Source organism: Xiphophorus maculatus, chromosome 6 (genome assembly GCF_002775205.1).
Source record: "Xiphophorus maculatus strain JP 163 A chromosome 6, X_maculatus-5.0-male, whole genome shotgun sequence".
In the NCBI taxonomy this organism is placed as follows: domain Eukaryota; kingdom Metazoa; phylum Chordata; class Actinopteri; order Cyprinodontiformes; family Poeciliidae; genus Xiphophorus; species Xiphophorus maculatus.
This window is the reverse complement of record NC_036448.1, coordinates 17,990,606-18,018,179: the sequence shown is the minus strand read 5'-3', so window position 1 is coordinate 18,018,179 and position 27,574 is coordinate 17,990,606. Positions and strand designations below refer to the sequence as shown.

Genomic DNA, 27,574 nt, shown 5'->3' with positions numbered 1-27,574 from the left:
TTTTTTTTTTTTGAAGAGTCTCAGAATATGATTTTAACTGGAATAAAAAACATTATCACTCAAACATTTGCTAGAGTGCAAAGGCACACAAGATGAACACACACATATTTAACATACTCACACACTCTATTGTTCTTTGAGCAAAGCCCATAAGAAATCAGTTTGTGAAGCCATCCGTGTATTTATTCTACAACTGGATTATTAATTTTCTTGGAAAATGTTGTCTATGGATATCTGAAACAGGTAACAAAAAAAAAGCTTTTTTCCTCAAGGCAATGATGTGATTAAAAAGCTTGAGATGGTAACCCAGTTGTCTGAATATTTTGCAGGACCCCTGAAGCCCACATTAATCCATTCAAAGTGCTTTTTGCTTTTTTTGGTTTGCTTCTCAATTTTCTGCAGAACGTTGTTCCGACAATAGCAGCACAACCTCAGATGAGAACAAACCAACCAGTCTTCTTCATTACAAAGACCTGAATCACAAAGACCAACCATCTTTGACTTGCTCCACTGATTCTGAGGCAACCGGTAGCTGATGCTTTACCCCTTGCAGGTGTAGACTTCTTCTCTCTGCGTGCACTGCTTGCATTCAACGTAGCAGCACCATCGCACCTGACACTGGCAGGGCCCGGTCACCTCCCTACTTTGTGTATTGTGGCCCCTCCCACAACAGATAGCATCACAGTTCTGGTCTTTGTAGCACTTGCGTGCTGCGGTGCCTGCTGAGTATTTGCTGGGTTTACAGAAGCTGGGCGAGTCTTCAATGTGTAGCAGATCCATAGTGCGAGGGATTTGATCGCTCAGACCAGGCAGGGAGTGCTGCTGCTGCTGCTGCTGGTTTCGGCCTGTCGAGATGTCTCCCTCTCCAGTGGCCTCATTGGTAGAGCTGCCGACCTTGACGGAAGTCTCGTAGCGCAGCTTCAGTCGGTTGCCGATCTCATGAAAGGGCAGGAGCTGCCTCCAGCAGGTCTGGACAGTGCAGGAGCCAGAGACACCGTGGCATTTACAAGTAGTCTCTACTCCAGCCTTGATTACCTGAAGCAGAAACAAAAGATCCTTGTTATCGACTATAAAGCATTAAAGGCATAAAAGCAATGTAATTTCACAACCCTTTGTTTAATAAGCAAAACTTGGAGGAGTTGAATTATTTTCTCAATTATTTCAAAAGGGTGAAGCAGAGTTGCTTCAGACTGGATAACTATTATATTCATTGCTTGTTTTCATAAAATGGCCAATTAGAGGCTTTGCTTATAGCTTGTAACACAAAGGAGAGCATTATAATACTGCATCAAGACTTTAATAATGATAATTAGTGTGTGGGAAACCTGATAATGATGAAAATCTTGGACACAAGTTTTAATTTAACATTTTTACAGGTATTATCATAGGTCAGGGTAAATTATTGCAAACAAAATCCCACAAACAGAATTCATTGCTAAAGTCTTACATGTTTGAACATGTGAACAACACACTTGCCATTTGATGTGTTTTATAAATCTTGGTTAAAACCATGTACCATGTCTATTTGGAGATTATTATTTCCAAATAATGTCTGCTCTTGTCCATTCTTGAGTCTTTATCCATGTATACTGATTAGATTCATGTGTTACTGTGTTAATATTACCAGTGGAAATTATTACTTTAATAAAAAAGAAAATTTAAACTGACATTTATGTCAAATATAATACTTTTGTCAAAATAAAGTTGGAATTTCTTAAGTGGAATTTAATGCTTCTAGATAGTCTCGTTTAAATGTTTCTATGGAGTTTGAACTTTTTCAGAGTCTTGTCATGTTACAACCACACATTTCTATACATGTTAATGGTGTTTTACATGGTAGACTAACAACCACTGCATGGTTAAAATGACACAAGAATTTCATTTTTTTCATATTAAATCTTAAAAAGTTTAGCTTTCATATCCATTTGATCCCCTTGCGTTAATACTTAAAGTCAAGATTTTTTTATTTTTTTTTGCAAAACAGATCAACCTCAGTCAGATTGGATGGAAATCATGTGATAAATTTTATATTGGATTTAGGTCTGAACTTTGGCACAAAGACATGAAAATTATTTTATTAAAATTATTGCACTGAAATAGTTCTGAGAGCACGTTTAATGTCATTGTCCCCCTGAAAGGTTAACGTCCACTCCAGTATTTTGCAACCTCAAACAGATTTTTTCATGAAACTCCCAGTATCTAACTAATTTATTTTTTCCATTGTTTCTTAAAGTACAAAACTTTTATAAAATAGTTAAAATAGTTAGCACATTGCTGAAGTTGCTTTCAATTCACCAGTGCAAGAAAGGGCTATTTTCATTTTTTCATAATTAAAAAAAATTTAATTTCATAATTTTCTTTCACAAGTTTTCTGTGTCCTCAAATTACTGTGGCAAGCTGCATGTTGCCAAATATGTCAAGTGAAGAGCCAATGGTTGTCTTGTGAATTGATTCTCCCACCTGAGCTGTAGATCTTTATTATATGAAAACATGTGGAAAAATTCAAGGGGTTTGAGTACTTTGGCAACTTAACGCTTTTAGTACCACAACAAATGATTTTATCTTCTCTTAACTTAGCAGTCAGCCAAAGTTCATTACAATTTTAAAAGCAAGAGGAAAATAAGATCAAATCTCTGCGTCTTAAGTGTAGTTTAGAGAGAATCTTTTTTTTTTTCTTTTTTTTTTCTCCGGCTGTGAAAGAGATCAGGGAACAGGAAGTGCATATTCATCACACCAGCAGGTCAAAAATTTTTGACTGGTCAGCTTTTAAAATGTTTGGTGCAGAGGTTAGCACATTCCAGTTTTCTCCTCAGTGTGGGAATTTATTTGGAGCAAATGTAGTACGACTTATACCTCCTAATGTACAAATTACAGTTCCACTCATTCAAAATATAACAAAAAATACTCACAAAAACTGTGCAAAAGTGAGATCCTATCAAGGAATTGTGTTTGCTAACATTTCCGAACCACACTTCTACAATAACTGATTTTGAAAGAGTGGAAACAACATGTCCCAGACTCCAACTTTGCTTTGACAAATTACAGTCTTTCTTTATTTTTTATACTGCTATTAAATAGGCTTCCAAGATAAAAGCCCTGTATTTGCTCACCACAAACAATTGGTTGGCAGTGCTAGAGCACAAATGAGGGTTGCTCCCAATCTAAACTGAGGGAAGAAAACAAATATGGACTAACAAGCAGTTTCAGAATTTACCATATTTACACTAGCAGTTACTTTAATCAGTCCAAATTATTTTATTAGCCATGTTTTAAGCTAAACATTTCTGTGAGTTTACCCTCCAAACGTTTCCTTCTCTCTGCAGTTTTTCTGATGGCCCTTAATAATTTAGGTTCTTAGATAAATTTGAATTCCTAAATAGAAAAGCAAAATGTTTTATTGCACTTGGGGCTTACATAGCTGACATATCTGTCCAATATTATTTATATCTCCAAATAATCTCTGCTCTTGTCCATTCTTGAGTCTTTATAAGTGTATTCTGGTTAGATTCATGTGTGCTGTAGTTACTAACTGTGTTAATATTACCAGTGAAAATTATTACTTTAATAAAAAAGAAAATTTAAATTGACATTTGTGGCAATTATAACACTATAAAATTCCTGAGTAATAAATTTGCTTTCTTTTAAAGCTACTCCCTAGAAGGGATTTTAATGAGTCTCAGATGTACATAAATAAGAGTTTGCACAAGATTAGAGGAACTGTCAAAAATTGATGATGCGAGGGGAAAGATGCTATAATTTTTTACCTTGAAGAAAAAAGAAAAAAAAAAATAAGAGAACCTACTTTACCTTCATCCCCACATTTGTGTTGTGCGTGTCCACTCGTGCACGCAGGTCCTTGTTGGAGCGTTTGCCCAGAAATTCCTTGACAAATTTATTGGCATATTTCAGGTTGTCTCCACAGCCTCCCCACTGCCAGGCCTTGCGGTTCTCCAGGTCTGGGGCTTCGTCACACGTGCAGCGCTCCATACGTCCTGCACTGCACGCTTTGGCTAAGGCGTGTGTTAGGCCCGCTGAGGAGATGGCATACAAGAAGGCTGTCTCTTTGAATCCTGGGGAAGCATTTTTAAAATAGAAATTGTAGAATGTAGTTTTATATATTAATAGTCAGAAAAAAAGGCATAGTATTAATTTTTAGAAAGTTTGTGAATTTCTTCATGCATGTGTTTAGAATTCAAGAAGGGTGCAATCATGATCTAGTGACTTTCAAATTCAGAATACAGACTTCTCAAATGGTAAGTTAGGAGTATGAATTAATATTCAATTAATCTCTACTTCATTTTAAACCATTTTGTAATCAGTCTTTTTTTTTGCAGTGGCATATTAGTATTAAAGGAGTAGCCATGAAATGTAAGTGTTCGGATCTTAACATCTGTCATCCCAATGCTATGTAGTTGATGCAATGCAAAATTCTGATAATAACAACAATGTAATCCAGACCACAGTTGGTACTATAATGTCCAGATTGGCTGTCAAATCTTTATCTTCAATAATTTGCAACTACAGGGTCTTATGTGCTGCTCAAACTCCTCCATCTAAGGAAGCATTCTACTCAGCAATACAAACAATCAGCAATCCCCCTTTGTATTTTAAGCCAGTGTTTCCCAACCCTGGTACTCAAGGCACACTGCCCTACATGTTTTAGAGGTTTCCCTGCTTGAATGTGCCTGATTCAACTGATTGCAGTTCAACAAACGCCTGTTAATCAGTCATCAATTGAAATCATCTAGACTGAAGCAAGGAAATGCCTAAAACATGCAGGGCAGTATGCCTAGAGCACCAGGTTTGGAAAACACTCTTTTAAGCAACCAAAGTGGCAACATTTTCACAATAAAATTTGTAAAGTACTAATGTCAGCAATTAAATTGCGATACCGACAAACAAATTAGCAGTGGATAAAACCCGGTTCAGATTTCAGTTGCTGGGTTAACAGAAATGAAACAAAATAAACATTTTTGAGAAAACTTTGCTTTTGTAAGTTTATTTCACAAATCAAAACTTGTTTAATGAGCCCTGATTTGACTCATCAATTGAAATTTTCACAAACAAAACTGTTAAACTGTGTCAAAGAATCTCTATTCAGTATACTGTAGAGTTACCCAGTTCAAGTTTAAGCAGTATGACAGATTTAGATTGGCAGCTATTGGTTAGCCACTTATGGTAAGCAACGGTTGTCACCCAGACGAGAAATCTATTTAAGCCAACTCTGTCAACAGAGCAATTCAAGAGTTAGTTACTTTTTTACTTCAAAGTGAGAGTCTCAAACATTGACACTACAAGGTGTCATTTTAAATAATGTACTTTCAGATCCAGGCCTTGTAACTCAGACTTATTTCATCAGACAACGCCACATGGTGACAGCAACTAAATTACATTTAAAAAAAGACCTTGTGGCTGCAGATCTCTTTACTCACCTAACACACAAGAGTATTTTATCACGGCATGCTCTTATTTTGATAGAAGGACTAGTCAAGAAACCTCAGAGAATTTCATTTGTAGATGTTGAATGCATTTTTTTTCTTTACTTCTTTTGCAATTGCAACTGCAAAATTTCAGTGTCTTATTTCAAAGGGAACTGACTATAACTGGAGTATCAGTCAGACATGGTGTGAAAATTTGTGCAAGTGCCATTGCACATTATGCTGTTTTGTAAAAGTGCGATCAATAATGAAGACCCACACTAATAATAGATTCTGACAAAGAGTATTCAGTGAAACCTTACTCTAAATTGCAGAATCAGGACATTGACCAGTTTTCAGACACTTAAATTGTTACAGGGATCTGCCTGTCCATGTAATTACATCTTTAACTTTAAATATCTCCTATGTTGCAATGGGGTTTAATTTTACACACCTGTTATGTGCTCTCCCCTTGACTGTAAGTAGGACTTTGTATCTAGAGATAAGAAAATAGTATGTTATAATTTGCTCTTACCTCTTTTTAATATGTTGGCGCGATGCCGCCCCTCTAATGTGCAATTCCACCTCTCAAAGCGAAACTGATGCTGGCATTCTAAGGCACTCATAATTATGGCCTCCCTCAAGGTATCCGCCACGCCCGGGTCTCGTCTGCACATCCTGCGCTGCTTCTTTTCCAGTTTGAGACGGTCACAAAGCTTGTAGTGGGCCCTACCCGTACTCTCTTCTGGTAGAGAATTCAGTGGCAGAACAGACAATGGTTCATTACCGGTCAACCTGTAGGAAAAACACAATGTAGAAGGGAAAAGTGAGGGAACGCAGCAGCGACATCAGATAAAGTTGAAAAGCCATACTGCAGAAACAGATCAGGAAGCATAGCTGGGAAATGTAATGCGAAAAGCTTAGTTAATGTTCAGGTAAACTCAACTAGAACAAAGTTAATGTTCAGGGAAATTCATCATTTGTTAGAGACTTAAATAAATCTTGATACAGGATTGTCAGTGTAGGACAGCAGAGGAGGAAATGTTCTGCTTTTGTAGTGAAGTTCCAGAAATTGGTCTCATTTGAAGTAATTGAAATACATTATGCTAATTATCTTAGAAATTAGAGATTTTTGAGAGATTTGATGTTAATCATTCAGTGACACATCCAGAATGTGACAAATATGTCATATACATGCAATATGACATGTCATCCACAGATGTATTGTGCAAATTAAACATAACACCGCAGGATTTGCATTTATTGGAGAAGTCTTAGCATTTTAAAATTGACATTCCTCTGGCCCAGAATGTCTTGAATAAGTTTACATTTACATACATCAATGAGTTTTATTGAAAATCTAAATTATCAACCAAGTGAAATTACATTAAGTGGTTTTGCAGTGGCCTACATAAAAAATTTCAGTGTGTGTGCATTTCTATTTAGCTTCCTTTAACCCTCCCACAGTCTTAAGACAATGGGGGGTTTTTACCTTGTGCGTGGTCCCCGCTTTTATTAGGTTTTCAGGAACTGACGGGCTGATGGGACACCCACTTCCCGTTTTCTGACCGTGACATCTGCTGTGCACTTCTTAAGAGTCGCACTAAGACGGTTTGAGGGTTAAACTGATGCACAAAGGAAAATTCAGTGCCACCCATTCCCTTAAGAAATCCACAAAGAGAACTCATATAACATGAGTTTAATCTTAATTTGAAACCGTTTAGTTTCAGGATCATAATTGAACTTATGGGTTTTTCTGGAAAGCTAGTCAGAGTTTATGGGTAGATGAATGGAGATAAATATAGGGCAATCCTGGAGGAAAAAACTGTTAAAAGGGGTTGGTGACTTGAGACAGACGTTTACTTTTCAGCAGGATAGTAACCCGCACATAAAACTTGAGCAACAATTAAATGACTTAGATCACAGTATATTAATCGTGTTTTTGAATGGCCCACTCAAAGTCCTAACCTAAATGGTAATTAGAATGAACTTACATAGCAATTTTCCAGTTATATTGACAGGTCAAAGCACTTTGCACAAGAGCCACGTTCGCCCATTCACACTCACAAATCATAGGCAACTTGGGATTAATGCCTTGCCGAAGATTAGAGGAGGAAGATGGAATTGAACCTAAAGCCTCCTGATTGGAAGACGGCTACACTGATGTTGTAACTACTCACTGATTTTGACAGATGTTAAAAAGAAGAATAGCTATTAAATTCAGTCTGGAAAGTTGGTAAAGACATACCCCAAAACGTCAATACAAAATACACAAGTACAATGCAAAAAAACATGCTCCACTTAGCAAACAGTTTATAAAATCTTGTAAGAATTTTGTTCCACTAAGTGAAAATTCAGAAATTTTTGTTGGTGTATTACATACAATCCAAATAAAATCCACTAACATTTGTGACTCTGAAATGACAAATTGACAAAAACATTTAAGGTGGATGAGTCCTTTTGCAAAGCACTGTCTAATAGGCAAATGTTTAAAATCTCAAAGCAAGGAATGAGAACATGTGGTAAACGTGTATGCCTTTTGTCAGTTTATATAAAGGGAGCCATCTGCACATTTTAATCCACTGCCGCACAGCTGGCAAAACCTATGACCAGTCATCTCAGTTTGTGATAGGAAAAGCAGAGTGTTACTTTTGTAAACACACATGGGGTACATGACCGTCAGCCTGTGACCAGTTTGGTCACATCGCCTTTCAGATCTGGCACAGTAGTTGCTCATTATGCGTCTTTTCTGGCCTCCTTCATAGTCAAAGCTGAAACTGAAGAATACACAGATTTAAAGAAAGCCACAGCAGCACAGCTGTGGAGGTGTGTCTTTCTGCAGCTTTATTTTTATTTTTAAAACTACATGTATTTGCGTAGTGACACCACATTCAGTTGATTATTGATACAGATATGAAATATCAAGATGTTATTTTTATTATGGTTAGAAAAAAACAGAGACTGAAATTTGAACTTTAAAAGCATGTAAAAGCAAAGGTTTTATTGATGAAGAGAGCAAAGAGAGAAAAAGTAAATACTTCAGCAATCCAAAGGATTTTTAGTTTATTTACTTTTATTTGAAATGATGGCAATAACCTAATCCCTGATCTCTAGGTCATTAAGCAATATGGATAGGTGATATGTTGACCTAAAATAATTGTTATGGTCCTGTTCAAATATATGAGCATTTAACATCTTACCTCCAGCAGATCACTCTCTTGATAATTTAATTTAGAATAAATCCATATGAGTTAGTCTTGGACCTAATTGCTAGTACAAGATTAAATTGTACATGTACAATACAAAATAGATACTATCTATTTTCTTGAAACAACCCCAACCTGAGAGATGTTATAACTATTAATGTGAAATCATTTCATAGACTGTTAAACCATCATGCTGTTTGTATTGAGTGGTTGTCAAGAGATTTTTGTGCACAGAAGGTACTAAGATTGGCAGTTGGGCTCTACTGGTGATCTGTGTGCAAAGCACTTAAAGTCAGATTAACTATCTTATAAAAGGGTAAGGCCATGTAAAAAGCAGTTAAATAGCGTTCATTTACAAGATCATAATATGTTTTATTTTCACTATTACATCATGCAATTAAACTGACTGGAAACATTTTACATATTCCATTCTCAGCATGTTAACCACAGGAAGATCACTGATGGCACACCACCTCCTATCTACCTTTCTATTGTAAAAATCACTGGCTTCTTTGTCAATAAATTCCCATTAGGAATCTACAAAAGGTTTAGAGGTTTATGTGAATGCTACAATTTGAACCTTTCAATTTTTGTCTGCAATTGTCGGTTATTTACACAGAAGCAGATTGGTATTTACAATGGAAATACAGGTAGAGAATGTTGTACCATCGATGATCCCAGCAGATTGCAGTAAGCTTTTATGGCATTTAAAGTGAATAATGCTATTTTATTGAGCTTAATGTTGAATTTGTTTTCTGTTAAGTAGTCCCTCTGACTGGAAATGCTTAAATTGGAAATGTTTCACTGTCAGTAAGTGGGTCATACAAAAAGATAATCAATTATGCATTATTTCCTACTTCCATTTCCTGTGAAAGCATTAGACAGTTCTGTGTAAATAATTTCCAAATGGAAATGTAAAAATTGTTTAAAGGGTCATAAAACAGAGCTTAGAAAAACACTCTGCTGTTTTGGGGTTATTTTTATATAGTGGAAATACACTTTGTTCTTGGCTATTAAGGGTAAAATTTTAACTAGTAAGTGTTTGGACAGAACCTCACGTGAAACAAACTTAACTATCCTTTAGAATTTTATAGTGATCTGTAAACTGGTTAAAATATTAAGTAAATAGCCCTCGAGACTCTTCATCCTTGCAAAAAAAAATGTTTCTTCGTTTTCACATCTTAAGGCAAACAAATAATCTTCATTTCTCCTACCAACCCATCTTTTAAAAGTTCTACACACAAAAATCAATCATTATTACAGAGGAGTTAATAATGATTAACTCCTCACAGCAAATGGGAATACTGCCACAAACTGTATTAAAATAAAACTATTCTTTCTAAGGTGTCATGCACTTGCCAAGTATCCACGCCAGGCTAGGTAGCAATCCAGACCCAGGACTGGTAAATGGAAATCTGTATTGCTTCCCCTTTAAGCACTGTATTGCTTGTCAGAGAGAAATCTGTCACTGCTCACATTCAGTGCAGCCTGTAACATAAGGTAACAGGAGTTCCTCAGCAAGAGATTTGTTTTATTAAGTCCAATAACTGACTGAACAGGCTGAAATGTTTCCCCTTTAGTCCTCAGTGCCACATCGTTGGACTTTAATGGGTCACAGATGCTTCAGTTTGGGATTTGTTTTAACGGTGCTCAGCATGTTCATCAGTTAGAGCAGTCAAGTTTGAGATGAGTCAAAAAGTCTTGCTTAAACATGACATAATTTACTTTTTAAGTGCATTTGCCTCATTTTACATCTCCACTAATCACAATTGATTTAACCTTTTCAAAAGATTATTACTTTGTAGAAAAAACTGAAAATGCTATAACATTGCCCCAAAATTGTAAACAAAAATCACACAAAAACTCTCTAAACAATAACTTGTGATTTGTTAAAAGGATAAATTAACATGAAAAGATACAGAATAACACAAAAGAATGTCCAAGTACATAAAATAGTAAGACATCACAGATGAAATAATACATAAACACATAACAAAATATTTTAAATCAATACAACAAAAGCAATTAAATACATATGAAATGATTATAAATTTGTAGTATATACAGGTGGAAAACAAATTCTAGTATCAGGCAGTAGTCTTGATGAACTACAATATTATTACCTCACCAAAGCAATTTTTTCTCAAAAATAGCATCTATTGTAACATGTTTTGTTTTTGTAACATGCATTGTAACAAAAACAAAAAAAGACTGACACTGAGAGGATTCAACTGTTGAATTGATTCTTGTTTGAAGCAAAAAAAGATGGACTTAGCAAAGCTCAAGGAAGTTAATTAATGGTATGATTTACTACTGTCTACTGTATCTTTTGGATAAAAACATACTTTAGGCAAAATGGCATGAAGGCAAAGAGTCCTGGAAGAGGGAACAGTTGTTAATATCTCTAGAGAAGAAAGTACTGGCCAGCTTCCTTACTTGTGCAAGGTTTCCGCTCTGTGATTGCAGTCGAATAATATCACATACACATACTGGTGCAGTTCCCTCAAATGTTCAGACACAAACCAAACTAAAACACAAAGCTTTACTATACTGTCACAAAGCATTATTAAAAGTAAAGCTTGCATCTTGAGTGAAAATGGAAAACTGATGAAAATGAAAGATAATATTTTCTCTAGGAGCAGGACCGCAACTCCTGCTGTCACACAAAAAGGTCAGACATTCCAATAAGATGATGTACCGAAAGAGTATCAATCTGTTGTTTTCAATGAGGAAGGAACTCATTCAACTCACTTTGGGAACAACAGAATTGCAAAAATATTTAGTAGCTGATTCACAAATATCTAATCAGATTTCAGAGAAAAGGGAATCCTTGGTGACTTTACATCCTTTTAATTAACCAGAGATTAAGTCATGAAGTCTCATATATGAGGGATGAAAAACAAAGGAAAAAACAATCAATGGCTGCTTGAAAACTAATCAGTCATGCAGATAATATGGTTCAAAAGATAAACCATGAGAGAGAGGTAGAAATTGCTTTCAAAACTATAACTTGAAACAACATGGTTCTTCCTCAGGAGAGCCTGTCGGTTTTTATCCACTAAGCCCTAACGTGAATATTTCCTAAAGTTCAAATGCTGCCTCTATGACAGTTAACCCAGATTCAAGATTCAATAGATTATTGCTTAAACCAATTGCACAAACAAAATGAAAAAAGTAGGGTAGTCATCTCCCATTTCTCAATCAAGGGAAATGGTCAACATATACCATGTTCTGCATGGAATTTCCACCCCATTTCTCTGCATGTATTGGCTCTTTCTGGGTATTCCTGCTTACCCCCACATCCAAAAAGTAGCGTGCAACTGGTCACAAGTTTCTATTGGGTCTGCATGTGTGTGTGGGTGTGTGTGCATAGTTCATTTCATTGTAAAAGACTGGTGAACTGTCCAGGTTGTACCTCAACTATGCTCCATTGATCACTGGAGATGGGTACCATGAAAATTAATTCCCTCTCTAGGATGTTGAAACCCCATCAATTGACATCTCAATAGCCGCAGGTTTGCCATTTATACTAAATTAAATACATAGCAAGTGTATATTTAACTAGGCCTTATGATGAACAAAGTATTGTTTACCCTAAAATATTCCACTTAGTGTATAGCGTAGCTTGTACTCCTCTACAGACTTAAAAAATATTGTAAGACCTCTGTTTTTTTTATTTTTTGCCTTGAACACAATATTATAAAGGGCCAAATCACAAAGATGCTAGTAAAAATAGATTTATCTTATATGTGTTGCTCTAAATGGCTGATATTATGGCATACTACCATAAAGACTTGTGTGCAAGTGTTTTTTGTATTGGAGAAAATAAAAATGCTCAAAATGACAAAGAGAATCTGAGCTAATACCCATCTAGACATCAAATAAAAGATTACTTTAAATTTGCTTGTTGTATTAACTAGCATAGAAGTTTTCTCTTGATTCTTTAGAAAGTTCACATGACCCAGTATATCTGTGTCTTGGTTCATCTTTTTTTCCTGGAAAAAAAGATAAACCTAGCAGGCCAAAGTAGCCTCTGGCTTTGTGTTCTTGTCTTTTCTTTTGACAAAGAATACATCAGGGTTTTTTCTGCCCCCCCACCTCCCTTTTTTTTTCTTCCAATGATAAGTTTTACTTTGTCTATTTTGGGGACAAAGATATTGGGTCATTTCTGTAATGAAGCACATTAATCTTTGATTTTATTTCCCATGGAACATAACTGACTCAGTGCTTCAGTGTTTAGCTGTGTCTCTTTTCGATATGTAGCCATTGGCAAAGCCATATCTGCCATTGACCACATATATATATTTTTTTTCTTTTTTAGAAAGTACTTCTTGTCTTCTCAACCCCCAGCTCTTCATGTCTGATGGTCAGATATATGCAGCCTGGTTCAAATGGACTTTTGTTCCTTTTAAAGATCCTTTGACTGTCATCACATGGCTGTTAAGGAAGAGAATAACTTTTTCCAAATAATATTACATAATCAACTGAATTTGTGCTCTACTAAAATTATAATTGATCTGGACTGTACAGAACCGAATATGTCACCCAGTACAGGATGGCAATTGATATGACTTGAATATGATATTATATCAAATAAATTAGACAGACCCTTTTCACATCCTCCTCACTTTCAGTAGCCAACCTGTAACAGCACACACCTTCTGGGCAAAAAGAGGGGTTCTGTCCATGAAAGACACTTCCTTCTATGATACATAAAATATTAGATCGATTCCAAACAAAATTGACCTGACACATTGATGTTGTGTTCTCTTGTTGGTTAGAACACAACAAGAGAAATATATCAAGACATGTATCAACTTTAGAAAAACCACTAAATATAAATGTCATAATATATGACATGTAGGCACATTAGGAAACATACCTAATTATAGAACAAAGTTGGTTGCATTAGAAGTTCAACAAACAAAAACTATTTTTACAGGATGAACATGATGAATTAAAGAATGTGTTTTCATCTCATGCATCATTTTCTGAAGGTGTTTTTGTTTGAGGTGTTGGCACAGCAACAGTGGCTACCCATGGAACATAACACCAACATATAAAACTCATTATAATCCTATGTGAAGTTCTCACTGATGTTTGCTCAGCTTTGCTTTTTCCACTCACACACATGCGTCTCTACACACTTCTCACAGACATTGCTGACATACTCTCACGGTGCACCTCCTCCACTGTCTTTTCACTTAGTAACACAGGAGTTTGTTTAGTCCCTTCTCTCTACCTGTCAGCGCCTCCCATTGCCCGTGACATATTTACTTTATATACATTTTCCATTGCAGCCAGTTCAAAAAACAGCTCATTTCACATAGTGGAGCCTCAAAGTCAGTCCCTCGAGGAAATTATTGACCAGCTCTCTGAATTTCACCATCATCGCTCCCTCTTATGGCTTCACACTACAGTCCTGCAAGTGACCCTCAGCTGGTCCTGCTGCAAATTCTTCATTAGTCATGTAAATAGAACAGAAAGTATACTAAACATTGTAGAAAAATCACTAATATAGTGCAGTTTTCTGCATGTGCATGAAATCCAAAGGTTTGGAGCAATGCAAGTTGAAACTTCACATCTTAAAACAGAGATTTTGTCATTTATACAGAGGACCGCTGAGAAATTCAAATCAGATTATTTGTAAAACAAAATAATTGTTGGGATATTTCAGGGATTTGTCTTGTTTTTTGGGGGGGGGGTTTTGTAGCTCGCATCCAGTGTCCATTTATGCAGCACTAATGCTGCCTTCATTTTTTTTTCTCTGCAGTGTGCTTGTATCTATGTGCAAATGCATGTGGGCTCCAATGACCTTAAGTCAACACCTATACGAGTCTGTAGTGGCTGTACGCGCCCAGACAGAAAAAGCACAAAAGCCACAATTTCTCCATCAGTCTGAACTTGCAGGTTGTGTGGTCTTATGTCTCCAACATCATAACCAACCCCCTCCCGCTCCTTAAGCTTCCCCCCTACTTTCCAAACTTCCTCTATTCCCACTGGTCAATATCTCTAAACGGATGTCAATCACTCGGCCCAGCTGTTTGCTTAAAACAAAGCGTCCTCTGGACAAAACCACTGCTGTACGAGAACATAACCCGCAGAAGACAGTGACAGACACAGACATGTGTCCTGGAATAGTCTAACTGTCATGAAGACAAACTACCCTGCTCACTTGAGGCTAATCTGTGTGCAATAAATACAAGAGATATTAATCATTGAATTATATACTGAGGTCTGTAGAAAGTTTATCTTGTTAGGACAGATATATTTTTTCCTTGCTTTAACTTTTTCTTCCTGCCGTCTCAGCCGTTAAAGTGCCCCCTTTTTTTTGTGGCAAAGTTACATACTTTTCCTCAGAACTCTTGGATGAACTTCAGACCACCCGGTCCAACTCCCATCTGGTATATCACAGCCCAGGCCATGCCAAAGGTAGGAGCAATGTGAGCGTGTGTGGCGTTTTCCCACTGGCCCACTCTATTCTCTGGCTGACAAAGTGCTCCATAGCTTAGACCTAAATAATTGGAGAAACCATGAATCAGTGTCGAATGACTCTCTGGGTCAGGCAGTCTCAAGACTATTGTTCACCTCCATGAAGTTTATGCAAGAATAAATCCTATACTAGCCACTTCTCTCCATGGTGATATTGATCATTTTCCTAATTGTTAAAAAAATAGGAAAAATATACATAAGGCTAGAATTAGATTAGTCCCTGGCTGACATTACTAGATATTGTGATGTGACCTAAGAAGCAGGGGGTCGCACACTGCTGTGACATAATGAAAAAGACTTTCAAAACCTAGTAATGCTGGTATTGGAATTATGAATTTGCTATTGGTTGAGTAATTACTCCTTCTATCGAAATGTCATGAAATACTTAGGAGCTCTGATTTTCCAGTGTTTGAGGGGAAGTTGATTATCTTCTATGACTTAACAGGATATGACCTAAAGTTATGTCATTTCGTCCTGTCTGATCATTTACACGGACACAAATAAAGTATGTTGGGAAACACCCACACACTGACTGATGGGGTTTGGTTCATGAACATGTCTTCTAAAAATATTTTTAATTTGAAAATAAGATGCCTAATATTCATAAAGTGCTTTGTGGTGGCCCAATAGTTGGACAACAGAGGCTGGGTTTGGGAATGGGAGTGGGACTATGGAGCATGATAAGAGGTTTAACTGCTATGTGAGAACTCAATGCGGCTAAGGTCAGCAGCTCAGTTGCAGTCACTGTGTGACTGGCACAGATTGGGTGTGCAGCAGTGTCCGCATGACTCCCCTGATCTAGCCCACGGAATGGCACAGAGCAGCCCTGTACCAGCGCACCAACACCCCAAACACCTTCAGGCACACAAACTTGGCTCCGACATGAGCAGAGATTGCAGGTGTTTGGTAAGAAAAATACCAAGACTAGAAATATCATGCTTGCTTCAATATTTTCAAAACTGAACAAAATATTACAATTATTGGAATAAATTAAGATCCTGACTTTTTGATTTGACTATAATGTCTTTGCAGTGCAGTCTTTCTATTGTAGTTTATAGTTTTGATTACTGGATTTTAACTGAACATCTAACATCTAATTTTGTTATTTCTAAACGATCAGTTGAATGGTTTGCAAATGACCTCCTAGGTAGTATAAACGTGGGGGCATATTACTAGTTGATAAGGAGGGTCCACAAGGTTTAATTTTCAGCCCATAGTTGCTTCATAAATATATACAGATCAAGCACAGCTTTTTATTTCAGTGATTTAATACTCAGTGTCTACTGCTTCAAAGGCTTTGGGGGCTCTCAAATACTGTACAAGAACAGCTCTGTCTCCTACAACTTGTTTTAAATGCAGACAAAACATTTTATTTTATTTTTTTTCACAAATTCAAAGAGCAAGGTTGGCACTGTCTAAGAGAATATAAGAAATGGTCAACAGTTAGTGTCTACTTCTAATTATTTTTTATTCTTAATAAAAGCTTGTCTTTAAAGACCGTCTATTCATCAACTCAAGTATTTATTAGGAATGTATTAAAAGGAGCAAGTCCTGATTTGCCTTTAAAGTAAAATGAAAACCAGTTGAGTCAATCCTTCTGTCCATTACCGACTATGGAATTAAACTGCAAATAAATGCATCTTGTTTGCATATTAGAAAGCGTATATCACAGGTCAATCAGCTTGGTATTCTCGTTACTAAACATAAACATTAACATTACATAAACTGATCAAGGACTGGTATTAATTTACATACAAAGCCAATCTGGGTAAAAGTCTTCTGACTGACCTTTAATAATGATGAAAATCAGCAAATCATGAACTTTAATACACAACACAGTTTACATTGGTGTTTCCAAGAGCAAAACCTGAACTGGGAAAGAAGGATTTTTGGATCTATAATCTAAAATAATTAGCTAATTAAATATATTCAACTGATCTATTATGAACTAATTTAGGCTAACCTTCCCATGGTCTTAATAGACAGAGGTCATTTAGACCCCGTGAGCAAGGTGTGTGCGTTTGAGAGTTTTGTTTGACCATCTAACAGGACAGCCCCCACGCTCCCTATGTTGTACAGTGAAATTTTCCACGCTCCTTCTGAGCATCATGCCAAGACCATATGAGGGTTAAAAGAACTTTACTTAGGTGTTTTGTTCAGCACAGTTTTGTTTTTTTTTATTCCCTGGAACCTTGTTTTCTTCTGTATGCAAGTGTCAATTCTAATTCTGTTCTGTCTTTTCTGTAAATAAATTTATATAACTAATTTCAAACAGTTCAGTCACAAACACCAACCCCTGTTTCTGCCCTTCTGCCATTTTTAATTTTCAGGGCAGTTTTCTTTGAATTTTCTGTCCCCACACTTGTGTATTTTTGGTCTGCCTATGTTTTCATTTAACACTTTTCCCAATTTTATTTGTACTTGCTCCAAATTTTAGACACACTGACACTGTTGATTCAGCTTGTTGAAGGGGATTTTTCATATTCCCTTCAACAGAAGGATATATAATCCTTTCCATTGTTTCAACTGACAGCTCTCTTGTTAGGGACATATTCTCTGTTTTGTCTTAAAATTTGGTTTAAAAAAAAGACAGATTACTAGATGTTTTCTTACTTTTTTCTAATCTTGATGTGAAAATTAGATCAATTATGTAATTGAATGCATCATGTTTAACAGAACATGAGGCATGTTAAATAATGTTTTGTGTCATTTTAGTGATCAATTGGACTAAGAGAAGAATTTGCATGCTCTGAGAAGGGAATTTCAAGTTCAAAATATACAATCCTTACTAACCAATAAATAAACTACATTTAGATTCTGTGGAAAGTAATGAACCATGAAACTTTTATCCTTAAATTTTCTTTTGATAAGAGGATGGTAAAAAGGAGCCACCCACTACAATAGAAGAACAATAGAAACAACTTAAGCCATGTTTAATGAGGATGAACAATTTGTGCTTATTTTGCAGCCATAGAACAAAGGAATCTCGCCAGTCATAGTTAAAAGAATTAAAAGAGCCAAGTCAATTTCAACTATTCAGCTTAGAAAAATCCATGAAACTTTAATACAGATCATCTGTCATACCATTTTAACCTCTGTTTCATGCTTGCAGTCCAAAATGTAATTTGTACTGAAATATAAAATTCATGTCATCAGTTGTGGAAATAACTGATGAGAAATGTGAATCCAATCCAGACTTCTTTTTACTCCAAGGTATTTTTTTTTTTTTATGTTTTGGTTTTGTCAATCAAAAAATTTTAATGGTGCTCAAGAAGCCCATGAACGGGTTCCACAAAGTTAAATTCTTGGTTCACTGTTGTTTACTTTATGCATAAACAAACTGAAAGAGCAGTTCATACTCAAAATATCACTTTTGTGCTAAAGACAAAGCAAATTATTGTTCCACAATATATATAACTTGTTAAATAAATAATCCTGATAAGAAAATATGTAAATAATCAAAAACCCCTAATACCATTTCAGTTTTGTTAATAAATTCACCTTGATCCAGAAAATCAATAAGGGTTTCTGCAAGATTTAGTTCTTGGTCCAACATCGTTTTATAGATAAATTATTTTTTAAAAAAATGAAATAAATCTATGGCAGAGCATTCCATACTCATTAATTTTCAACAGTCTTTTAGCAAGTTTGTAAAATAGTTCAACTGGGTTCAGTTCTTGGTCCAGTTTTTCTGTTTTCATAAATAAACTGGGAGAGAGCAATCTGAACTTCTCTTTTTTTGGTCAATCAATAAACCTCAATGCATGTTACATGTGTATTCAATTACCTCAGACTGTAAATGAAAAGACTGAGAAAAACCTCACCTGTGGTTAGATGATGGAAAACACCGGACATAGTGGCCACTCTAACTAGCATCATTTAATCAATGTTTTTAAGTGTGTCTTGAATCTATTAGTTTTCCAGCTGCAAAGTTGATTTGATTTTTATGACCAGTAGGTTTCCTTGACTTCTCTTTTAAACTATCAACTAATACAGCAGGCTTTAGTCGCCAGACTGGAACAGCCATCTTTTTATAATCAGATATGCATTATAGCTGCGGTTTCTTCTACATTCCGATGGGACTGGAGCTGTAGGATGTGAGCATGCCAAACACAATTTAAAACCCTGGTCAAACCATGTAATCTTCAAAAATATCCTGTACATCCATGTTATTTTACACTGAAAGTTCCTTAGCAAATCACAACAAAGAACACTGAAGCCTTTATAATAAAGGTGTAGCAACTTTTTGTCATTTACTTTGTTTTATTAGATGTACGGGCCAGCTTGGAGTCATCTATGGCCATATTTCTTCTCAAATCCATCTAGGAAAATGTTCCTGACTGAGGATCCTCCTGTATACTAAGACTTATCATGGGTGTAGCAGAATTTTCCACGTGGATGAACAGCAGGATTCAAAAGAAATTATGGCTTGGCCCAAATCTGAATGTTTTAAAACAGAAGTAGAAAAGGGAGCTCTGCTTTCTTTGCAAGAAAGCATATGATCATTTATCCAAGCTTGGAGGTTTGCATAACCTCACTTCCACTGCCAATACATGGGTGTAAAGACAATCCTATTGACTTGGAAGTGATACCCTTAGAGGTGTGGCTGTAGCCACAGGATATCCTATGAAGTTGGGAAATCCCTCTATCAATGGTACTCCATGCCCTTGCTGCACAGCAGGGCTAATCAGTGTTTAAGGCTTGGTAATGAAATGCCTACCACCGCTCTCAGCCAGGCAATGGCAACCTGGGCCCACACCAGTTCTGCTGCTTCTAATAAGAGGTAATCACACAGGAGCCCCCTATAAACTACTGCAGGAATGGTGGTTACAGCAAGACGCTTTAAAACAAATTCTAAGATCTGAGTCGCGCCAAAGAGGTTTCTTTAAAAATATGCACCACTTGATCCACAGAAGGATCCAGTAGAAGATCCAAAGATGAGAAACATTACTGACTGAAGTTTGCACAGTGTTTTTCAGAGTATGTCCGTGAAAAGGTTTTACATTTTTGACACTTTATAACCAAAATTGTACATGTGTTTTATTTAAATTGTACTTGTCAGACTAACTCAAAGTAGTGCATAATTGTGAAGTGGTTGAAAAAGGATGGGTTTCAAAATAAAATTCTAAAAAGTTCAGTGACCTTCTGAAAACACCAAACCACTAAATTGCATTCTCTTGTGTGCAGCCTGGTAAAAACCAGCCCATTTTTCTGCTCTTTGCTTCATATTCTCTTGAGAAACAATTGCTTGCTGTGTGCATGGATTCTGTTAAAATGTAAATTTAACCCAGTCGCTAATGTTTGTCCATGACTTATGCACCAGTTCGACACTATGAAGCTTACCAGAAATTGCCTGCATTGTAAACAACCATCAACCACAGTGAAGAGAGAAGTGCCGAGTTGAACGAGATGGCTGTTAATGTTGCTGTGGGCCTTGTTTAAGTCATTCAAAATAGAAATGAGGTACAAATGCAAACCCCCCAAGAGACTGCAACTAAAGTGACAGGATGAGAAATGAGATCATCAACAAAAAAATCAACCAAGATTTCCATTGCCACTCTGGAGGAGCTGCAGACACAGAAACAATCTACCAATACAACTACTACTTATCTTGCACTGTAGAAATCTAGTCTTTATCGAAGAGTTTCAGGAAGTAAGTTATTGTCAAACAAACTTTGGTCAGGGAACACAAATTAAACTTTTGGATCTTGAGAGAAATCACTATGCGCAGTAAAAAACTAACATTGCACATAACCCTGAATGTATCAATCTCAATTTCACACATGGTGGTGGCAGCATCATGCCATAGTGATATCTTTATTAACCAGAGACTGGGAAGTTGATCAGTATTGAAAGGTAGATTTATTGACAGAAATATTGATTTAAATGTCAGATTTCCATGTAATCTGACAGAGCTTCAGCTGTTTTGTAAAGAATGACCAAATGTGTTAGTCTTAAAGTACAAATATGGAGGAGACATACCCTAAAAATCTTGAAACACTAAATGAACCAAAAGGTGGTACTACAAAGGGATGAAAACACATTCTCCATACAAATGAAAAGTTTTGAGATTTTGATTTGAAAACATGTTAAAAATACCCATCATTTTCTTTCCATTTCACAATTATGCAGTCACCAAAATCTCAATAAATTCAAGATTTTGTTTTAATGTGATTAAAATGTGGAAAGTTCAACAGATATAAGTAATTTTGAAAACCAATGTAGAAAAAAAAGAGCAATAAATTGGTACTCGACTCATTTGTTCTGCTATTTTTGTGCCTCTTGCTTCTCACTTTTATTGGCCTACTGCAAAAAAAATGGTTTGTCCTAAAGCACAACAATGCAGCGTGAGTAGCAAACTGATAACAGATATGGTAGCAATTTAACATCAACTACTACGCTTGCATCTTTCTGGATGGCGGGGTGTCTAATTGGTAGATTCCAGTTGCATGACTGTGGGCAGGCTTCCTGTATATGTCGCACACGACAAACTAAATTAAACAGAAAAAAAGGGAAAAAAATTCTTGACTCAGTTTGAGGACCCACATTCAGCAGAGTTAACAAGACCACAGAATTACATGCCTTATACAAACACTCAGATTTAAGCCAACAGAGGTACCTCAGGGAGCAAACATGGGTCTAAAATTTAAGAAAATAACTCATCAATGTCATGTAATTTTCAGCTGAAGGAGTTTCTTTAACTTTTCCCATTCAATCTGTAATGATAACTGAGCAGCAGATAGGCACCTGCCACAACAAGCTGAGGGAACACACACAAAAAAAGGGCTTGCATTCTTGTGGCAAAGAATGACAATTTATGTGGGTGCTCGACTACGCCAGGAATCCCACCCCGCCCTCGGGTGAGTGCACTATGGGCAGTAGAGATTGTGTTTATGTTACACTTACGCTCCACCGCACTCTGGAAATTGGGTATGCAACATTGACTATTTTCAGTAAATCAGTACCCAGGAGGCCCTAGGAAGACTCACACTCATGGAATATTTATTTGAACAGGTTTGTGTTTGCGTGCGTCCTCCCAAGTTAAGGCCGCAACATCGCTGGTGTCAAGTTTCTGAGAACCTTGCCACGAGGCAGTCACACTTTGAATCTGAGTCACCTGTTCAGGCAGTTTCTGTATGCTTGGCAGTACTCAATCGTATTCTCCTCTGACTGGGCTGTGTAATAATAAATCTGAAACATGATAACACCACATGCTCCCCACATCACAGAGAACAGAGCTAGAAACAAGTGCTAATTGAATGAGTCAACATGCATTGTCATTATGACCATCAGGGCTGGTGCAGATGCCACTTTGGCACACCAGTTTTAAAACACATCACCTGCCAACGTCAACAATGGCAACAGTAAGTAAGTCAGGAACAGAAAGCAGAGTTGCATTTGTTTCTTCTAATGTGATACAGATGCAAACTGAACCTAAACACCAAATCAGAGACAGGAAAAGCAACTGATGTTCATTACAGACATGCTTTTCCTTAGGGTTTTCTCCCATCATAGAGATTTTATTGTAGTTTACAATAATTTGAAATTTGTTATAAACACTATGAGTGGCAATATTTCAATTAAATATTTATGTTTAAATTTGGATTTAAAGGAATCATGCAAAGCAGAAAATCAAATATTTAAAAAGTAGGTTTCCCACTCTGCAAAATTATTTTATGGAAAGACAAAAACCCCACTTCAGCTGGTGAAAATTTCTCACATTAGAGTCTTACAGCCCCTTAGGGGGTAATTTTATATGGTCTCTTGCAGATTCACCACAGTTCACAGACCACCTAATACCTCTGGATCCTGCACATCCATACCTACCATAAATTTGACTATGCTGGCAACGCCTCAGGTGTCATCACTCTGCAACCATTTGTCTCTGTATCTGGAGAGCACTAACGACACCCGTGAGGAATTTTTGCTAAGAGAAAACAAAACAAAACAGGCAGGTAGCTCTTGGTTTGTTACAGTGCAAAATCTTTTCAGATTAGTTACAGGTGAAATATGACAATTGGCCAAGTGGACCTCATTTTAATGGCCTTATCAGAACCACAGTTAGTCTGAGGAATAAGTGAACTCAGCTACTGCACAAGTTCCCAAAACCTGCCAAGTCCCCTTCGAAAGAGCTTCTAATTTTTACACATAACTTTATGTTTGGTTAACAAGAGTAAGAATAATTTTACTGGACAGTTTGATTTTTTTTTTAAAGTTTAGATCATGTTTCAAATTTGTGTAGAGTTTGAAATGGACTAGTTAATTCTCCTGAGTGTACACTGAAACTACTGTCAGTTAAATTGGTAAAGATAGACAAAGGATGCACAACTTTTTTTATAGTTGTAACTAGAGGGATAAATATCTGTCTTTATTTTAGAACATACCATTTCAGTCTAAGGCATGGGTCTTTAACTTAAGTCCTTATGGGCTGGAGTCCTGCAATTTTTTGATGAGTCTCTGGTCCAACACATTTAAAATCAAATGGCTGATTTACCTGCTTAGTACACAGATAAGTTCTCCAAAGTCCAGCTAATGTCCTCATTATTTCACTCAGGTGTGTTGAAGTGGAGGCACATCTAAAGGTTGCAGGATACAGGCCCTCAATGACTGGAGCTGAAGACCCCTGGTCTAAAGTTTTGCACTGTTCACTCTCAAATTGCTGTCATCATGACTAAAGAATAATAAGAAAAAAAGTCTTGCTTCCTTGAAAATATGCTCTGTCCTCACTTAAAACTATATTTCTACACTGAGTTTGAACACTTCTTGCACAAGTAATCTCCTTTTCTGTTTGTATTCTTCTCTAACTTAAACGTCCTCGTTCATGATGCAAGCCTGCTTGCACCGATTTGTCTTCTCTGATAGTGGTTTCTTTTTGCTTGTGCCAATCAAATGGGTATGACAGTGTGCAACCATGACATCATTCCCTTCTTTAGCGGTGAGTTCATGGTATTCAGAGAGTTCATTCCAAATTATGGAAAAATGTCTGAATTTAACTATACACTGAAATAAAGACTTTTGACTATATAGTTAAACATAGTGCAAACCAAAGGGGGAAAAAAAACGTTTCCCTATAGAGGGCTCTCTAGACCTCACCTGACATATGACTGACAACAAATGACAAGTGGAGAAGTGTCTGGTCAGGTTTTAGTTTGGAAAAAATTAGATGGAGGCATGTTCCTGGCTCGCCAGTGGAATAATGCTGTAAATCACCAAGCTGTTTCGGATCATTAGCGCTATTCAGATTGCATTTGTAAGCCACCTAGGATCAATGTTTCTAAGTAAATAGTAATAGTAAAAAAAAGAAAAAAAGAAAAAGAAAGACACTGCTCTAGTTAAAGTGCAGGACCCGTTTGTCTTAAAGTATATTTAAGAAATCTGATGTTGGTTAAGTAACAACTCATCAACTTGTGTTAAATATCCACTGCTCAAAGCAATTAGAGACGAACAGTGTAAAAGGGATGTGAGAGGTGCTGAAGTGTGTGTGTGCTCATTATTCTGTACCATTGTAATTTTTGGTTATTTTATACCACTATTTTCAGGTACAAAGGGAGCTGTCTGCTGTGAGATATTTCATACCAGCCATGCATGTAGATGTACCCACCAGGGGGACATTATGTACCTGCAAACAATCAACAAATGTAATTTCGCTTAGTCTGCTGTATGAAAATTTATTTTGATGAATCAAAATAAATAGCGTCCACAAACCTAAGGACACTTAGACCTATTTTGGTTGGTTCAGGGGTCCTTAAGATCTTAGAATTTTTCATGATTTATAAAAATACTTAATTTACAATGAAAAAAAAAACTGACCAATGGTAATGAAATGATTGCATGTTTTTAAATGCCAAATGAAAGTATAGAAAGGGCAGTATGTAGATAGGGATGGTGGTTGATGGGCATATCTCAAAGTGGCCCCCCCAAGTCTTTTTCTGCCCAGGGCTCTATAAAATATTGGGTCAGCTCTGTCTGAAAGTAAACATTAAGATACTGAAACTGTAAAAAAGGAGCATTAATTGCAGTGAAGTAAAAGTTGTGAGTTACACCTTAAACCCAAGGCATTCCCTTACCCCCCAAATCCCTCTAAATTAAACATTATTGTAGATATCACATGAGTCATGAAGGGTTCAGAATTGCAAATTAATACCACAACACGTGTTCCAAATGTTATTTAAATTTGACCGGGGCAGTAGAGAAAAAAGTGGGGGCTCGGGGTGGGATCTCGCCATAGCGCTGCGATGTTTATGCTGGATGGGGGGAAATTTCTGTGCAAGCTGGGCAGACGATTCGGCCACCGGTTCAGTTCAATCAGATTGCTTTATTGTTACCAGCTGTTGGGTCCGAGGCGCACACAACTCACCTTTCGCTCCGCGCGGCTGCGTCTCGGAGTCGACTCAGGATGTGATTTTACAAACGCTTCAGCAAAACAATCAGCTGACCGCTACCTGCCATTCAGCTGACGCTCAAAGAGTAACTTTACAGTGGGTGCTGGCTCAATTGTCGGGGGGAAAGAATGGGGGTGAACTATATCCTCAGCCAACATTACTCCGAGGTTGCGTGTCGACCTTTAATAGACGCTGCTGTGCTGATAGTTGCCCCCTGCTCCCTGAAACTGCAGACAACCTGCTGCAGACACCAGCTGCGAGGCCTCAAAGTGACACTTCTCTGGCCCTTCATGCTCTTAGAATCGCAACAAATCATTGTCATGCATACAGTGCAATTTCTAAACTGAGCAAACCGTTGTTATCAAAAGGTAAAAATAAATAAATAAATACCTGCTTTGTTATTCAGGAAGCAAAGAAATCAATGAAAGCAGCATCATAGACCTACACTTACTTGCGTGTGCGTGTGTGTGCATCAGCTCTTACCCGAAGTAAGCTGTGGTTGGTCCGGGCAAGCTGAGAAGATGCACTATAACTGTGAACGATAACCATCCCAGGAGTAGGTGTCCATCCAGCATTTTGCTGCGGCTCCAGGGCAGATCATTTCGTTTCTCCTGAGTAGCTGTGTAAAATCCCTTGTTGTAAGCTCAACACTTCTTATACAGAGAGGCGCTGCGCTCCTCCCATGAACAGAGAGAGAGAGAGGGAAAGAGAGAGAGGGAGAGTGGGGGGAGGCGGCGAGGGGGAGAGAGCGGCATGGCAATACTGCACTGATTCACAATTCCCTCTTAGGTTTCGCTGAGATTATTCATCTCTCGGTTTGACTTAATGTATTATTAGTGCGACGGCTTCCTCTCTGTGGGACTTTTTAAGCTCTGCACAGTTGAGTTTGATGAGTTATGTCAGGCTGAGATTAACTGGACTGTTTGATAAAATGCTTTTAGTCAGTGACAGTGTGTTTCCAGGGAAGTGTAAACCGGTACAAACAGATGTAATTCTGTTAAAGCATATAAGCTATAGTTTTGTTGTTGTTTTTGGGCAGATACACAGAAAATCAGTGTAGCTTCATTTTTTTTCCTTTTTTTGTCTGTGATTTTCCATTTTCCATTTGTTCCATTTTACTAGAATTACTCAAATATTGAACAATGCTTTTCTTCATATCAGATTAAATTAACTTTGGTTAATTTCATATTGATGATGGAGGGTTCAGGAAAAATTTCTTTCGTTCAACCTCTCCTCTACTTTGCCTTCTTTGGTCTTCAGTATTCTGCTCTGAGGACTCCAAGGAGCAGCTGTATTTATATTGAGCTTAATTTTCACACATCAAGTCAAATCAGATGGTTGTATATGATTTTATTTAGAAGTGCAAGAGTAAAAGAGGGGCATTGCTCTTTTACAAAATCCCAGTAAAATAATTCTGATGTGTTGCTTGTATTGTGACAAACTGTGAAACATCCAAGATATTTTCCAAGTGACCATATGCCCCACTGTTGTCAATAAGTCGATTTCATTTCTTCAAAAGTCAGAACGTGTTCCAGAAAAGTCTTTAGATTATGTACATCTAAGCACAAGCATAAGAGATTATGCATCAATTCCCACACAGAATAGAAGGCCAGTTCATAATAAGTTGAATTTTCTCTAGAATAACTGCAGGCATTTTCTCAAGAAATCTGAATGAAATTAAGATTAAAAACCTTTAATCACTTCACAAAAAAGCACATTGAGCAATATATTGGCAAACTATCAGTTCTCAAGGCAAATATTCTGAACTCCTTGGCAAGTCAGCTCCTGAACAGTATTTACTCTTCCTACGCATTTGATTGCATAAGATTTAGAGATTACCAAAACCTGCATTTATTGTCACAGTCAGACAACTGTAATATGCAAGCTCTGCCAGCTCATCTAGACTTGTTTTCAATTTAAATTTTGAAAGTAATATTTTAAGTTAGTGTCACATCAGGAAGCAGAACCAAAGCAAGGTTCTAAGGTTCAACATTTCTAAACTATTTACGAAACTGACCGCATTATTTCCAGATAACATATCTTTCCAAAAATAGGGGTCTTTTGTTTAAAATAGTTC

At 36.9% G+C, this 27,574-nt stretch overlaps 1 protein-coding gene across 2 annotated transcripts; it reads right to left on the bottom strand.

Annotated features, from left to right (window-relative positions):
* Nucleotides 1-26,123, bottom strand: wnt9a (Wnt family member 9A). 2 transcript variants are annotated; one of them, XM_005809438.2, is made up of 4 exons: nt 25,981-26,123; nt 5,953-6,212; nt 3,808-4,070; nt 1-1,035 (listed from the first exon to the last, which is right to left on the bottom strand). In XM_005809438.2, the coding sequence occupies exons 1-4, from the start codon at nt 26,070-26,072 to the stop codon at nt 541-543; spliced, it is 1,110 nt and encodes a 369-aa protein (XP_005809495.1). In that variant the 5' UTR covers nt 26,073-26,123; the 3' UTR covers nt 1-540. The 2 variants fall into 2 exon arrangements, with proteins under 2 accessions (XP_005809495.1, XP_023191847.1); XM_023336079.1 differs by lacking the exon at nt 25,981-26,123 and adding an exon at nt 22,943-23,029.
* Between the last annotated feature and the right edge of the window lie 1,451 nt (nt 26,124-27,574).

Bases quoted from the DNA above. Each gene is read 5' to 3' on its own strand.
- wnt9a (XM_005809438.2), bottom strand. From the start codon at position 26,072: ATGCTGGATGGACACCTACTCCTGGGATGGTTATCGTTCACAGTTATA. The intron at 6,213-25,980 runs GTAAGAGCTGAT...TTTTTCCTACAG, and splicing joins CCAACCACAGCTTACTTCGG to GTTGACCGGTAATGAACCAT. The intron at 4,071-5,952 runs GTAAGAGCAAAT...ATGCTTCCCCAG, and splicing joins CGCCAACATATTAAAAAGAG to GATTCAAAGAGACAGCCTTC.